The sequence below is a fragment of the Pantherophis guttatus genome, chromosome 6, assembly GCF_059756535.1.
Source record: "Pantherophis guttatus breed Tessera chromosome 6, ASM5975653v1, whole genome shotgun sequence".
NCBI classification, from domain to species: Eukaryota; Metazoa; Chordata; class Lepidosauria; order Squamata; family Colubridae; genus Pantherophis; species Pantherophis guttatus.
In genome coordinates, this window is record NC_142068.1 from 81,346,248 (window position 1) to 81,362,268 (window position 16,021).

The 16,021-nt window shown below is 41.3% G+C and overlaps 1 protein-coding gene across 3 annotated transcripts in view; it reads left to right on the forward strand.

The window, feature by feature from the left end:
* CTNNA3 (catenin alpha 3) overlaps positions 1–16,021 on the forward strand; it is a 957,874-nt gene that overhangs the window by 217,102 nt on the left and 724,751 nt on the right. For all 3 annotated transcript variants that reach the window (XM_034438682.3, XM_087871803.1, XM_087871802.1), the window contains one exon: positions 2,606–2,809. In XM_034438682.3, the coding sequence (XP_034294573.2) occupies positions 2,606–2,809 (204 nt within the window). The remainder of the gene's footprint in view (positions 1–2,605; positions 2,810–16,021) is intronic.

The following is a 16,021-nucleotide window of genomic DNA, read 5'->3' on the forward strand; positions in this document are numbered from 1 at the left end:
AACTCCCTATAGTAATAAATTATATAAATTGTAGTATATGATCTCAGTTATAATAAATAGGCAGCTAGAATGATCTACATAAGAAAGTATTTCCATCGTTAGGTTGCAGTTATAGAAAAGACTCATCTCTTTGTATGAAAAGATCAAAGTATGGTTTTACTCCCCATTAATAGTATTTTTACACTGCCCATACCACCATATCCTAAACAATGTACAGAAATAGAAAAAAGTTGTATTTTTTTTAATAGAAAACTACTAAAAATAATAAAAGCTGTCCGCCAAGCAAAATATAATATTCCACCATATAGAAGATAAATCTCAAACATAGATAAATCTCAAACATAGCTTGCTCCTCAAGCAAGGAGCAGTAGCTGCCCAGCCATAGCCAATTTTTGAAAGCTGAGTTTTTTTTTCAAAGCATTATGAAATGTCAGTAAAAAGGATGCCAGCTGCATCTTAAAAGCGAGAGGAAGAGGTTATGTTGTTCCAAAAAGTTAAGGCTACATTAGAGAAGACCTGCCTTATGGTTTAAAATCACCTCGTCTCCTTTAAAGGCAGAGCCCTGGTGAGGCTTTTTTTAGATGATCTAAGAGAGTCAATTTGGTGTAGTGGTTAAAAGCATTGGATTAAAAACTGGGAGATTATGTGAGTACTAGTCCTGCCTTAGGCATATTAGCTAGCCTTTGGTTTGTTACTCTCTCTCAGTCCAGAGGGATAGAATCAAGATCACGTGAACTGTTAATACCACTTTATAATGCCTTGGTAAGGCCACACTTGGAATACTGCATTCAGTTTTAGTCGCCACGATGTAAAAAAGTTGTGGAGACTCTAGAAAGAGTGCAGAGAAGAGCAACAGAGATGATTAGGGGACTGGAGGCTAAAACATATAAAGAATGGTTGCCGGAATTGGGTATGTCTAGTTTAATGAAAAGAAAGACTAGGGATGACATGATAGCAGTGTTCCAATATCTCAGGGGCTGCCACAAAGAAGAGGGAGTCTAACTATTCTCCAAAGCACCTGAGGGTAGGACAAGAAGCAATGGGTGGAAACTAATCAAGGAGAGAAGCAACTTAGAACTAAGGAGAAATTTCCTGACAGTTAGAACAATTAATCAGTGGCAAATAACTTGCCTCCAGAAGTTGTGAATGCTCCAACATTGGAAGTTTTGAAGAAGATGTTGAATAACCATTTGTCTGAAGTGGTGTAGGGTTTCCTGCCTAAGCAGGGAGTTGGACTAGAAGACCTCCAAGGTCCCTTCCAACCCTGTTATTCTATTCTATTCTATTCTATTCTATTCTATTCTATTCTATTCTATTCTATTCTATTCTATTCTATTCTATTCTATTCTATTCTATTCTATTCTGAGTCCTAGGAATAAAGTTCTGATAACTTACGTCTAAAAATGTTGTTGAGGAAACAACAACAAAAAGAGGGCCTAACAGAATGTTCAGAATAATTCTGGAGACGACAATACCTAATACACCCCCAAACAACAATAGAAATGGATTTGAATGTAATAACAGCACTTTAAATTGGATTTGGAAGCCAATGATTAGCTAGTGAAACAACTAAATCAGTGCTATACTGTGCTAGGAGCACCCTGGCTACTATACTTTGTACCAGGGGTGAAATCAAGCAGGTTCTGACAGGTTTTGGAGAACCGGTAGTGGAAATTTTGAGTAGTTTGGAGAACCAGCAAATACTACCTCTGGCTGGCCCCAGAGTGGGGTGGGAATGGAGATTTTGCAGTATCCTTCCCCTGGAGTGGAGTGGGAATGGAGATTTTGCAATATCCTTCCCCTGCCTCTCCCACCAAGCCACACCCACAGAAACGGTAGGGAAAATTTTTGGATTTCACCCCTGCTTTGTGTCAATTGTAGATTTCAGGTCATCTTCAAAGGAACCACCATAGAGAGTATGTTGTAGTAGTCAATCTGCATAGCGATAAGGACATGAGTCACCATAACAAGGACTCCACAAGTCCAGGTTCAGCTGAACTTGGACACTAATCTAAACTGGGCAAAGGTTCTACCTTTGGTCTCCTAGAGTTGGTCTCCTCCGGGTCCCGTCAGCTAAACAATGCTGGCGGGCCCGCGGGGGAGGGCCTTCTCTGTGGCTGCCCCAGCTCTCTGGAACCAGTTACCCCCTGAGGTCTGGACCATCCCCACCCTACTGGCCTTCCGAAAAGCTGTGAAGACCTGGCTTTTCCGGCAGGCCTGGGGCCGTTGATCTCGCTTTGTGATCTGGCGAGATCCGGCCACGAAGGAGTGAATGCGTTCTAAGGTTTTTAATGTTTTTTAATCTTTTAAATGTTTTTAGAATGTTTTTTTTTAAATGTATTGTGAGCCGCCCTGAGTCTCTGGAGAGGGGCGGCATATAAATTTAATAAATAATAATAATAATAAATAATACCTGCTGCTCCAGCAAGAAACACCAACCCAAAAGAATCCTCAAGTAACTGACCTGCTTCTGTTGAAGGAGCTCAATGTTATATGTTAGAGTTGATGTTTCTAGATAGCCCAGATGTCTATGGATGAGCATTTTCAATGTCTTCCTAGAGTTTAATCTAAGCTTCCTTGATATTCTTTTTAATTCTTTTCCTAGAGTTTGGTTGCCTTGGATTCTATCACTGTAAGTGAAGACCAAATAAGACCATCACTTGAAAAACGTTTGGAGGGAATTATCAGTGGAGCTGCTTTATTAGCCGATTCCTCCTGTACTCGTGACCTTCACCGTGAGCGCATCATCACCGAGTGTAATGCCATCCGCCAAGCTCTTCAAGACCTTCTTTCAGAGTACATGAATAACGTAAGTCATTGACTGTTCCATTGCTTTCCCCCCCCAATCTGTATATTTTCTACTTTGTCTCCAAAGTAAAGTTAACCCAATAGTTAGTGGCATCTTTTATTTAGTACTGATTTTCAAACAGTTCTTGTCATTTTGTACATATGGAAAGTTGGTGAATGATTTGAAAGGGTCCTGTTATGCTATCTTTCTTTTATTTCAATTATGCAACTTTTATAACCACCCCTCCTGTGGGGACCTGCATTGGCTACCAGTTGCCCTCCGGGTGAGATTCAAGGTGCTGGTAATCACCTATAAAGCCCTACATGGCTTAGGCCTGGGGTACTTGGCGGACCATCTGCAGCCAGCAACAGCTCCCCATCGCCCGGTGCGTTCCCACAGGGAGGGCCTCCTTGGGGTGCCATCGGCCAGACAGTGTCGGCTGGCAACTCTCAGGGAACGGGCCTTCTCTGTGGGCACACCTGCCCTGTGGAATCAGCTCCCTCTGGGGCTCCAGGTGGCCCCTGACCTTCACTCTTTCCGCCGTGGCTTTAAAACATGGCTATTTCGCCTGGCCGGCTTGGACTGAAGGGGTTTTAGAGGGGATTTTAATAGTTTTTATAGTTTTATAGTTTTATTGGGTACTTTTAAAGGAAGGATTGGACTGTATGTGTTTTATTGTTGTGAGCCGCCCTGAGTCCTTTTGGAGATAGAGCGGCATATAAATCCAAATAATAAATAAATAAATAAATAAATATAAATGGGAGAAGATTTATTTATTTTTTTGAATCTGGTACAATAGAAAGTACAGTGACATATTTAGGCTCACAGAACCATGATATGGATCATTTTTCCATTTTTCCCTTTCATCCAGATCATTATTGGAATATGGATCCAAATCAATGGTGGTATCAGCCAGTTCGGACCGGTTCATGTGAACCGATAGTGGCGACCTGGGCCTGCCCACCTGCCCCGGTGCTACATATTTCTAAGCCATGCCCATGCGTGCAAGCCACGTACGCAAGCAAAGGACATGCGCGGAAGGCTGCACGCATTGGTGGGAGGGGCTCGCTTGCATTTTTGGTGCGCAGCGAACCGGTGGTAAAATTATGTGAAACCCACCTCTGATCCAAATACATTTCAAGGAAGGTGATGCAGAACAGGAAACGTTTCTATTTCCACCATCTAATGGAGGAGTGTATTAGTTAGATAGGAATTTGTGCTTAGAGAACTTGTATAAGAGGACAGTGGCAGAATTCATCCATTATCCATAGGTGCCCTACATGTAGAGCTATAAGTTTGGGGCTCTGTTCTGACAATCCAAAGGACCGATGACCATTGGAGCAGGATTAGTCCCTGTAATGCTATCCTTCCTGGTTGCTTATTCACTGTGTAGTCCTTCAGATCTGAAAATGCCTGAAGTCTCTTTAGATTGAAATAATTTCTATAATCCCTTGACAATCACATTACGACAATAAGCCAGCAGAACGGAACACAAATCATTTTTATTTTAGCCTTCCAGTTTTATTAAAAGATATAATGAAGGTCTCTGATGTTATTTTTTATTTTTTTCCTTCGAGTCAGTCTTGACTCCTGGCGAGTATATAGATATATCCCTGCAGTGTTCTAGGCAACATTTTTCATTTAGAGTAAAACAAGGTAAGAATAATGCAGCACTCTAATGCTTCATGCAATACTCTAGTCTACACAATACAACCAGAATCCAAAATTGATTTTCCACTTGAAAAGCATGAATTCTGCAGGCTTCAAATGCCAACTTAGCAAAAGCATGTTTTGATTTCGGGTTGTTATTTGCCAGGAGTTTTCTATAAAAAAAAAATCTGGTTACTCAGAAAATGGTCTAAGAATTGATTAGAATAGAATAGAATAGAATAGAATAGAATAGAATAGAATAACAGAGTTGGAAGGGACCTTGGAGGTCTTCTAGTCCAACCCCCTGCCCAGGCAGGAAAACCTACACCACTTCAGACAAATGGTTATCCAACATCTTCTTCAAAATTTCCAGTGTTGGAGCATTCACAACTTCTAGAGGCAAGTTGTTCCAGTTATTAATTGTTCTAACTGTCAGGAAATTTCTCCTTAGTTCTAAATTGCTTCTCTCCTTGATTAGTTTCCACCCATTGCTTCTTGTTCTACCCTCAGGTGCTTTGAAGAATAGTTAGACTCCTTCTTCTTTGTGGCAACCCCCGAGATATTGGAACACTGCTATCATGTCTCCCCTAGTCCTTCTTTTCATTAAACTAGACATACCGAGTTCCTGCAACCGTTCTTCATATGTTTTAGCCTCCAGTCCCCTAATCATCTTTGTTGCTCTTCTCTGCACTCTTTCTAGAGTCTCAACATCTTTTTTACATCGTGGCGAACAAAACTTTAGATCAGAAGTTTGCTGTCTTCTTAGAAGCGACAATATGGCAACACAGTGTCCAGTGATTCACTGTTGTCAAATTGATAGGGGCAAGTTCTCTCTGCATATACAGTGGATGCTGAAACTTGTTCTCCAAAACACTAATGGTAGAACAATGTCAAGGCTCCGTGGAATTTATTTATTGTGAGCTGATTGAGATCCTGGGCTGGTTTGAAACAGATTTTAACTAGGTCCCTGTTGTATTCTAGCTAGCTGGTAGTTTGGTATCTTTCATTTGCAGTCCTATATTAAGGATCCTTTGTCTAAGAGCTGTCATAACTTGTACTTGTCCCAGTGTCAGAAAAGCTTCTGAGGCAAAACTATCATGCTGAACTTGGTCTCCAATTTGCTGTTTCTGGGTGGAATGGAATTTGTCTAGCAAGATGTAAGCAAGGACCAGCCATGGTGCTGAAGATAAATTTTTAGCCAGTCTTTGAAAGTATTTAGCCAGGCCTTTTTCTCAACACTCAATAGCCATGTATCGAGCATAGGGCTATGTTAGGCGTGTAGTTTGCTGCTTGGAAGAATTTCGTTTGTAAGAAATTAATTTGTACGTTTGGAAGCTGGGCCAACAATTTGCCCTTAAAACATTGAAGAAAATGGAGATACATTCGGTACTTCGAGCATGCTGACTAGGAATTCTGGGAGTTGAAGAGGATCTTTTGTAATTGATTTTAAGTAAGCAACCTTTGCAAAAGTGGGATACGACTCTTCTTGGTTTTACTGGTGTCTGTAGTAGGATTATCTCATCGTGGGACCTGTTTGTCAGTTTCAGGGTATAGTGCTCTATTTAAACCACTATGTTTGTCCATATTAATGAAACATATTTCTTGTTAAAAATCATATTTGCTATGTACTCCCATATGTTGCTCTTTGTATTCAGAGATGACTGGGATTTATTAACACAAGTGAATTTCATAGGCACTGATTATTTACTTTAATAGTGTACAATGCTGTGTATTTTCTAAAATTTTACTTTAATGTTTACTTATGAGAAATGGCAGATGGAGAATTAAGTAAGAATTAACGATCTTCTAGGCAATCTATTTGGTTTGTTTCTTCACATAGGCAAATTCTTATCAAAACAGAGATTTGGTAGGTTAAAAATAAGGCCTTGTGGGTTTATTGTACCTGATGTAGAAATTGTTGTAATGTTGTTTTCAGATGCTACAAAATTCATCTCTCATATTCCCATGTTACTTAATGCAACCTAGTCTAATGCCATTTACTTTATTTAAAGTGTTAAATGAGTTATTTATTTAGTCATTGATATTTATTTAGTTATAGCAATGAGCTCATCACAGAGTAAAAGCTACACAAATCAAGGAAAGGATTTCGTTTTATGCAACCCAGGTGAAAAATTGCATTGTACTTTGGATTATACTGCTGCACACCCAAAATTCAAGTGCACTAGCCCTAAAATGTTATTCTGAATTAGCATAATGGTTCCAAATACCAACATTATTCACATATGATGTTCCATGTAGAAACTAGATACATTTTGAAATTATATACATTGCTATAGAAGTATTGCAACTGTACTTCCGTCTATCTGTTGGCCTCCAGTTATGTTGGACTAAAATTTTATTGTTGGTTCTGAGCCTGAGGGAGGGGTCAAGTATGTCATCAGACTCGAGTCCCTTCTAAATCCAGACCACCTTGAATTCTGTTGACTCTTTTCTACCACCAATTTGTTCAGATTCTTGTAGAGAGTGTTAGCATGCCATAAATCTATATTCATTTGAGCACCTCGTTCCCTGATTTCTTGATACTTGATACCAACATTTTTATGAATTATTTGACAGCATACAAGTGATCTGCTTTAAGTGATATCTAATGTACAGTTCATTGGAAAAGACAATGATGCTAGAAATGGTTAGTGGACAAAGAAGAAGAGACAAGCAAAGAACACGCTGGCTTGATAACATCAAATCTGATGCAAAGTTGAACATACAACAATTGTAAGAAGTGTGCTTGACAGGGTAGCACAGAGAGCACTTGCCTATAAAGTTGGCAAGAATTGGACATGACTAATTGGTTAAAAACAACAATAAATGTATATTTAGATGCTATTTGTACAAAAAAAAGTGACGGAATCATAAATAGGCATAGTTGAGTAAATACAAAGAAGACATCATGGAGTTATTTTAGGGTTATCTCTCTGCAACATTTCAGGGTTGATCTAATTTCCATTTTCATGTGTGCTCACAGAACACATTTCCTAACAAAGGGCAATATAGCTGTGGGCCTTTTCTGCTGTGGGCCTTGCTCTATCTTCTCTCCAGTGGTGGGTTGCCCCTGGTTTGGACCGGTTTGCAAGAACTGGTAGTAAAACCGGCCAGAGGCCCTGCCCACTGCCCCAGATATCATCATTGGCGATCTGCGTGATCCCGTTGCAAACCGGTAGAAAAGGTAAGTAGAACCCACCCCAGCTTCTCTCCCCTGAATTGAGGTTGAGCTTCCAGAGGTCTCTTTAGACCTGGTTATGCTGGCAAGTCTGGGGACCCGGGGGATGGGTGAACTAGTAAGTTGACACTATTATTTTTAATAAACATTTGTCTATTGTCTTTGTTTTAGTTTGGTTTTTATACTTTTTAATCTACTTATTAACTGTTTTAGTTGTGTTTTATGCCACCTAGAGTCACTTATTTGTGAGATGGGCAGCTGTATAAATTGAATAAATAAATAGTGTTGAGAATATTCAGTCTACTTTTGCATTTTTAAGAAATAATATTAGACATCCTCATACAAAATGATAACAATTACATTGGATGTCACTAGGACTGAGACGGAGCTTTGCATGATTTAATACCTCACCTCTGTTCCATTTTTTTTGTTTCTGTTATCTATTTTTATTTAAAGCAAGAAAATCTGCTCCTTTTGCCCTTCTTAGCACTCCCTATACAACAAGCAAATTAAAAAAGGCACCATATATTATAAATAAATATGGAATTGTATCTCCTGTAATATCCAAGAGTATCATCATTCCTCCTGAGAAGCTCTCTAGAGATATGGGAATTTAATATCTAAATAGAGAAAATCATGTGAATCCATTTCTGTGGTTATATAGAAGCTGAAGAAATAGCCGGTTAGAAATTCCTAAGATACCATTCAGAACATTACAAAGGAGAACATTTAGCTACATAATCACAAGGTATACCTTAATGATTCATTTAGGAATATTTCTTCTGTTCCCCTTGGTTAACTAGAGCTTGCTTAGCAGAATTTGTTCCAACAAAATAGTTTGAGTTACTGCACTGCAGATAATATCATAGCTGAAGCTAAACTCTAAATAAAATGCCTTCCAATGATAAACCCATTTCATTTTTTAATTTGATTTATATCCTTCCTTCTATCCTCTTGAGCACCAAAAGTGCCTCTCAGCAGCTAAAATATAACAACAAAAACTAAAAAAATAATGTTAATAACAATTAAAATTGAAGGTCTGATGAAAGATACATTTTTATGTTGTTGTAAAGGCAGAGAGAGCAGTGATTAAACATGATTTCTTTGGGACCGGATGTTATAATTTGGGAGCGGTGCCAATGAAATCTCTCCTGCAGATCTTAAAGGCCAGATGGATTTGTAGCAACAGAGGAACTCCCCGAGATAATCAGCCTTTAATTTACCGATATAAAAACTAAGAACTTAAATAGAGCCTGGAAAATATTGGGCAACAAAGGTTTGGCGGCTTCATTTTGTAACTGCTCCTGTAGGTCCCTTTAGAGCATGTTGCATTAGTCAGTTTGAGATTTAATCAAGATGTGGTAACTCTTTTCTAAATCTGACCGGTTCAGGAACAATTGCAGCTGGCGCATTTAAAGTAATTGTGTGATTGTACTCTTTGCCATAACTGCAACCTTCATTCTGACAGCTGGAAATCAAGGTGCCGTCTCAAATTGCACAAGAGCCATCTCATCCACCGCAGACCCTCAGGTCCAGTTTCCGCTTGCTGAAAAGCACTCCATCTTGTTAAGATTTCGTTTCAGCTTCACCCAACCCATTATTAAGCTTAAACAATGCTGAAGGGACTAAAAAGAAAGCAATATTGTCTGTCTGTTGGTGTGTGCTAACCACAAAACAACAGTGTTCTTAAAAAAACAAACCTTGGAAAAGGAGGGAAAATGGATGGTAGGCTATCCTCTAGTGATCCAACTTTTAACATCATGTAGTATAAACCCTTGGGTGGATTTTTTTGGTCTCTTTTTCTTTCTTTTTTGTTTTTTTGGCTTCTATCTTTCTTAGTTCACGGATTGTTGTTAAGGATTGTTTCATTTAATTTTATTCTTTCCACATATCTTAGTATTCACCTTGTATTTTGCATTCTTCTACAAAGAAATATTTATTTTAGAAAACAGTAAAAAATATGGAATGGTACACATTTTTAAAAATTATGCAATTAAATTTCTGGATCGGGACTCGTTACGCACGGTCACTCACGCCCTTGTCACCTCACGCCTGGACTATTGCAATGCTCTCTACATGGGGCTCCCCTTGAGGAGCACCCGGAGGCTCCAACTGGTCCAGAATGCGGCAGCGCGGGTGGTGACGGGAGCGATGTGGCGCTCCCATGTGACCCCCTCCTGCGCGAGCTGCACTGGCTCCCAATGGTCTTCCGGGTGCGCTTCAAGGTTTTGGTTACCATCTTTAGAGCGCTCCATGGCTCAGGACCAGGGTACTTACGAGACCGCCTTCTGCCACCAGTAGCCTCTCACCGACCAGTTCGCTCCCATAGAGAGGGGCTCCTCAGGGTGCCGTCGGCCAAACAATGTTGACTGGTGGCCCCCAGGGGGAGAGCCTTCTCTGTGGGGGCACCTGCCATCTGGAACGAGCTCCCCCCGGAGATACGGAGGATCCAAGACCTACGCATCTTCCGCCGTGCCCTAAAAATGTTTTTATTTCAACAGGCTGGTCTGGCCTAACTCTCCCTTTTAAATTGGGTTTTAAAAGTTTTTTTAGATAAATTGGATGTCTTAAATTTGTTTTTTGAGCCTAAATTATTTAATCTGTTTTTAATAGTTTTTTAACTTTTGTATGTCTTTGTATTTTATCTTGGCTGTTCACCGCTCTGAGTCCTTCGGGAGTAGGGCGGTATACAAATATGATAAATAAATAAATAAATAATTCCACAAACTGAGGAATGTAAACAATTATTTTTATACTAGATAAGCATATGTTGAATATATGAAACATGTAACATGGCTGTTAATGGATAAAACTGAATTTGAAATGAGGTAATACATTTTATGGTATTAGTTCAATATCTTTTTTGTATTCAACGAATACTGTACCTCTATGCATCCTAAAAGCATTGTATATTTCTGTGCAATATCCAGTGGGAAATGTGTGTTCTGATTTTGAATTCAGTTTTAATGATGTTTATTTACTGGCATAAAAGTACTCTTATTTATTAACAGATAAATAATTAATAGATTATTGGCAGTGGAGGCAAGTATAAAATAGTCACAGTAATTTTTAGAAATATTTTAAAACATTAAGCTTTTCAAATATAGGTGAAGAATCAAAATGTTAGTCCATGTTTATTTTCGGTCGCTGACCCACATTTTTTAAAGAGCAAATCGAACTGTGCAATAGGCAATGTGACATTCACAATAAAAAAGGCCTGTAGTTGTGAGGCCTTTGAACTATGGTCAGTAGTGGGATTCAAATCCCGTCGCTACTGGTTCGCTCGTGGGCACTTGCATCTGTGTGTGATGCTTCTGCGCATGCACAGAGATGTCCTGGTGGGTGGGCAGAGCCTCCCGCTGCCGCTACCAGTTCACCCAATACGGGGAGAACTGGTAGCAACCCACCACTGACCATGGTGCTGGAGAAGACTCCTGCAAGTCCCTTGGACTGCAAGGCAATCAAACCAGGCAGTTCTAGAGGAGATCAACCCAAACTGCTCTGTAGAAGGCCAGATCTTGAAGATGAAACTCAAATACTTTGGCCACCTAATGAGAAGGAAGGACTCACTGGAGAAGAGCCTAATGCTGGGAATGATTGAGGGCATCCGGGGGATGGTAGAGGACAGGAAGACCTGGAGGAAAGTTGTCCATGGGGTTGCGATGGGTTGGACACGACTTTGCAACTAACAACAAGAACAAATTGTGCATAATCTACTTTGCTCTCAACAACAACAACAACAACAACAACAATAATAATAATAATAATAATTTTATTTCTATACCGCCCTTCTCCCGAAGGACTCAGGGCGGTGTACAGCCTATTTAAAAACACAAGACAAACATCAATTTAAAATTTAAAATTATTAAATAAATTTGGCTCCATTTAAAACCCCAGAAATTTAAAATACCCCAATTTAAAATTATCATGTCGATAGCCCGGCCTGGCGGAACAACAGGGTCTTCAGTGCACAGCGAAATACCCGGAGGTCGGAGATCTTACGTATTTCCGGGGGCAATTCATTCCACAGGGCTGGGGCTCCCACAGAGAAGGCCCTCCCCCTGGGTCAACAGATTACAAATGCAACAGATTACAAATGCAAACCCTGCAACACCAAGAATTATCTTGGGGTCTTTATTTGCCCAAAGAAGCTGCACATAGGATTCTGCTGCCCCAACCTGGAAAGGAGTTAAGAAGAGGGTTACTAATAACTTTGGTATAGTCTGTTTGTAATTCTGGTTTAGGGATTTTTTGTTTAAGAGCTACCATTGCATGATCTTGTCCCAGGAACATAAGCATCTCCACTGATAACTCCAATTTATGCACAGGTAGTTCTTGTTTGGCAACCACAATTGGGGTTGGTGCTGTCGATGCTAAATGAAATCTTGACTGTGCTTATGATCTTATTTCAGCTTTCATTTGCTTTACAGACCTTTGAAGGTTTTAAATGTGAGAACTGGTTGCTAAGTTACTTTTAATAACCATAGTAACTACAGGTGGTTGCTAAATGAGGCAGTCCCTAAACAAGGACTACTTGTAGTTTGCCACTTATTTGGCATTTCTAAAAGGAGTAAAGTGTAGCACACAAGGTAAGATATACCATACCTTGGAGGGATATGGAAATATCGGAATGCACATAGCCATAACTATGCTTCACTTTTCTTTAATAAACCCTGGCTCCAAACCAATGGTGGGATTCAATTTTTTTTACTACCGGTTCTGTGGCCATGGCTTGGTGGGCGTGGCATGGCTTGGTGGGCGTGGCTTGGTGGGCGTAGCAGGGGAAGGATACTGTAAAATCTCCATTCCCTCCCCATTCCAGGGGAAGGTTCCTGCAAAATCCCCATTTCCTCCCGATCAGCTGGGACTGGGGAGGCAGAGAATAGATGGGGGCGGGGCCAGTCAGAGGTGGTATTAACTGGTTCTCCGAACTACTCAAAATTTCCGCTACCGGTTCTCCAGAACTGGTCAGAACCTGCTGAATACCACCTGTTGTGGTCCGCCAGCAGCCTGCAGACCTGACAGTGAAGTCAGACAGTGAGGAGGCTGGGGAGGAAAACGGGCCAGTCCTGGAGTCAGGGAAGGCCAGGATGAGGGCTCTACATCGGAGGCAGAGATGGGGCCAGGGCCATCTGGGAGTGATGCGCGGACTCCAGAGCCTCCAGAGGCGGACAGCAGAGAGGCAGAGGAACAGGAGGAGCCTGCCAGAAGGCAAGAGCAGCTGGAGCAAAAAGGACGACTCGGGAGTAAGGCCAGAAGATGATTGGCCACTCCCATAAGGCTTAAAAGAGCAGCAACGAGCCGTTGGGTTCTTTGTAGAAAAGCAACGTTGATTCCAGTGCTTCTTGTCAGCATCTCTTGAACTTTGTGGGGGTTTTGCCTAGAAAAGCCTTTGGCAGGTTGCCAAAGACATCAAAAGTTGGTGATAAGGCCGAAGAATTTGTTTTGGACTGTTTTAATAAAATAAGTTTGTTCAGGACTGAATTGTGTTTGGTAATCACTACGTGGGCCTTGGTCACAGCACCACTCCTGCTCCAAACGTAACAGCAGTGTTACAGTTACACATTTTGCTGCTGCAATGCTGAGCATTCAAAACAGCCTGGGAGTTAAGAGTGTATCATTTCTCTGAATTACATAGCACGAAACGCGAGCCCTGTAAAAAGACAAAAAAAAAAAGATAAAGACCTGCTCGGTTATGTGTCCTTTGAGGATTCAGTAGGATTTTTTTTAAACCCTTTGCAAAACACAGGACCTTTTGTTCTTGTAGTTAATCTGCGATGAGTGTTCCCTATCGATAGGAAGGCGAGGACTCGCGGCTCTCCTAAGGCATACTGATGCCTGTGATAATCTGACAGCATCATTTGCATAAAGCAGGACAGATCTGTTAGCCACTTTTGGCAGATGAAAGTCTTCCTTGCTTAAGGGGTTTGCCGTAATATAGTAATAAAAAAATCATGGGGCCAAAATACGATTCCTTTTGTGGGGTTGGCACGGTGGGTGAGAGGTGCCTGGCTCTAGTGCTTCCCATTCTCAAACTGGCATTCCTATGAAGTGCAAGTACTAAAGAGAAAGTATCAATTATAGATGCCTTGAGTTTATTCCAAGGGATTTCTCTACAGATGGAGTCAAAAGCCTGCTTGAGCTCTGCGAATGGAGCGGAAAGGGCTGATTGAGGTGGCTGAATATATTTTTTGATCAGATCTCAGTCCTGGATCTGACATGGAGCAGCCTGCCCAAAAATCTTCACTTAGCCAGTCCAAAAGTTTCCAGTAAAGGTACCTAGCATAAAGGTAAAGGTTCCCCCGCACATGCGTGCTAGTTGTTCCTGACTCTAGGGGGCGGTGCTCATCTCCGTTTCAAAGCCGAAGAGCCAGCGCTGTCCGAAGACGTCTCTGTGGTCATGTGGCCAGCATGATCAAACGCCGAAGGTGCATGGAACGCTGTTACCTTCCCACCAAAGTGGTCCCTATTTTTCTACTTGCATTTTTTATGTGCTTTCAAATTGCTAGGTTGGCAGAAGCTGGTACAAATAACAGGAGCTCACTCCGTTACGCGGCGCTAAGGATTCAAACTGCTGAACTGCCAACCTTCTGATTGACAAGCTCAGCATCTTAGCCACTGAGCCACCACATCCCCTTGTACCTAGCGTACATCACATTAATTATGCCAATTAATTATGCTAAGCAGGCTCATTGGGTGGTTATTGGCTGGTGGACTATCTTTCCCTTCTTCCAGATAATTATGGCTGAGCCGCAGTGGAGGATTTTTCTGGGTTTTTTTAATTGCCTAATTAGTTAATATACTTCAGCAACTGAAACTGGCGGTCACTCCAGCAGAGGTTGTTCCCCTAAATCAGGCTAGGCAACGCTGGCAACTTTCCCACCTGTGGACTTCAGCTCCCAGAATTCCTGGGCCAGCTATACATGGTTGGCCCAGGAAGTTTGGCAGATGAAATCCACAGGTGGGAAAGTTGCCAGAGTTGCTTATCCTTGCCCCTAAATCATTATTGCAATTTTGTAAGTTTCCCTCTCCAAATAAAGCTTGAAAATAACCTTGCCAGATTGTTGCTGGGATATATAACGTTCCCGGGGAGCCGTGGGGAGCTTTTAATCCTCTTGCAGCTAAATGCCAACACTTGGCGGGATCGCTTGTACGGATTGCTATTATCAGCTGTGTTGAGGGTAGTTTTTTGATTTTTTTTGTTGCACCGCCTCTCTCTTTATAGTAATAACTAAGACCGAGAATGTTTAAATGATTTCTAGGTATCCTTGACTCCTCAATGAAGGAGATTTCCCTTTCATGATTCTGCTGTTACCATTGCAGGAATTTTTTTTTTTTTTTTTGCAAAGATTGGGATTATGTCTGAATGCTTTGCAAGTTCATGAAGTTTGCAGAAAAGCAACTGCTTGAGGCAGTGCCAGCTCGTAAATAAAATCTCTTCAAAAGTGATACTAAACGTCACAGTAACAGCATTAATTAACATAGGTGGTCCTCAATTTACAGCAGTTCATTTAGTGACCGAAATTACAATGGCACTGAACAAAGTGATTTATGACCGTTTTTCGCACTTACAAACCATTGCAGCAGGGGTGGGTTCTAAATTTTTTTACTACCGGTTCTGTAGGTGTGGCTTATTTTGTGGGTGTGGCTTGATGGTCATGTGAAAATTATTTAGGATTTAGCAGAGGTACTGGTCTACCAGGCTTTTAACTGCTTGCAGAGCTGTCCCGATCTACCCATTTATTTTTTGCAGGCACTGATCTACTCATGTATTTTTGCAGGCACTGATCTACTCATGTATTTTTGCAGGCACTGGTCTACCCATTTATTTTTGCAGGCACTGATCTACTCATGTATTTTTGCAGGCACTGGTCTACTCATTTGTTTTCTTTTAACACTGATCAGCTGTAGGGCGGCCCATTGAAGCCCCGGCAAGAGTTTAAACAGTTTTTTTCCCTCTAGCCATCAGCTGGGACTCAGGAGGCAGCAATAGATTGGGAGTGGGGCCAAATAAAAGGTAAGAATAACACGGGGGTGGGTGGGTGGGGGCGCAGGGGCGAGGGGGCAGAACCAGTTCGGTGATGTCATATCGTCAGCGCTATTGGCTCGGGAGAACCGGGCCAAACCGGGAGGACTCCACCACTGCATTGCTGCATCCCTATGGTCCCATGATCAAAACCCAGACACTTGGCAACTGATTCATATTTATGACCGTTGCAGTGTCCTGGAGTCCTGTGATCCTTTTCTGCGACTTTCTGACAAGCAAAGTCAATGCGGAAGCCAGATTCATTTAACAACCATGTTATTAACTTAGCAACTGTGGTGATTCACTTAACAGCGGTGGCAAGAAAGGTGGTTAAACGGGGCCAAATTCACTTACTGTAACAGCTGTCTTGCTTAGCAAC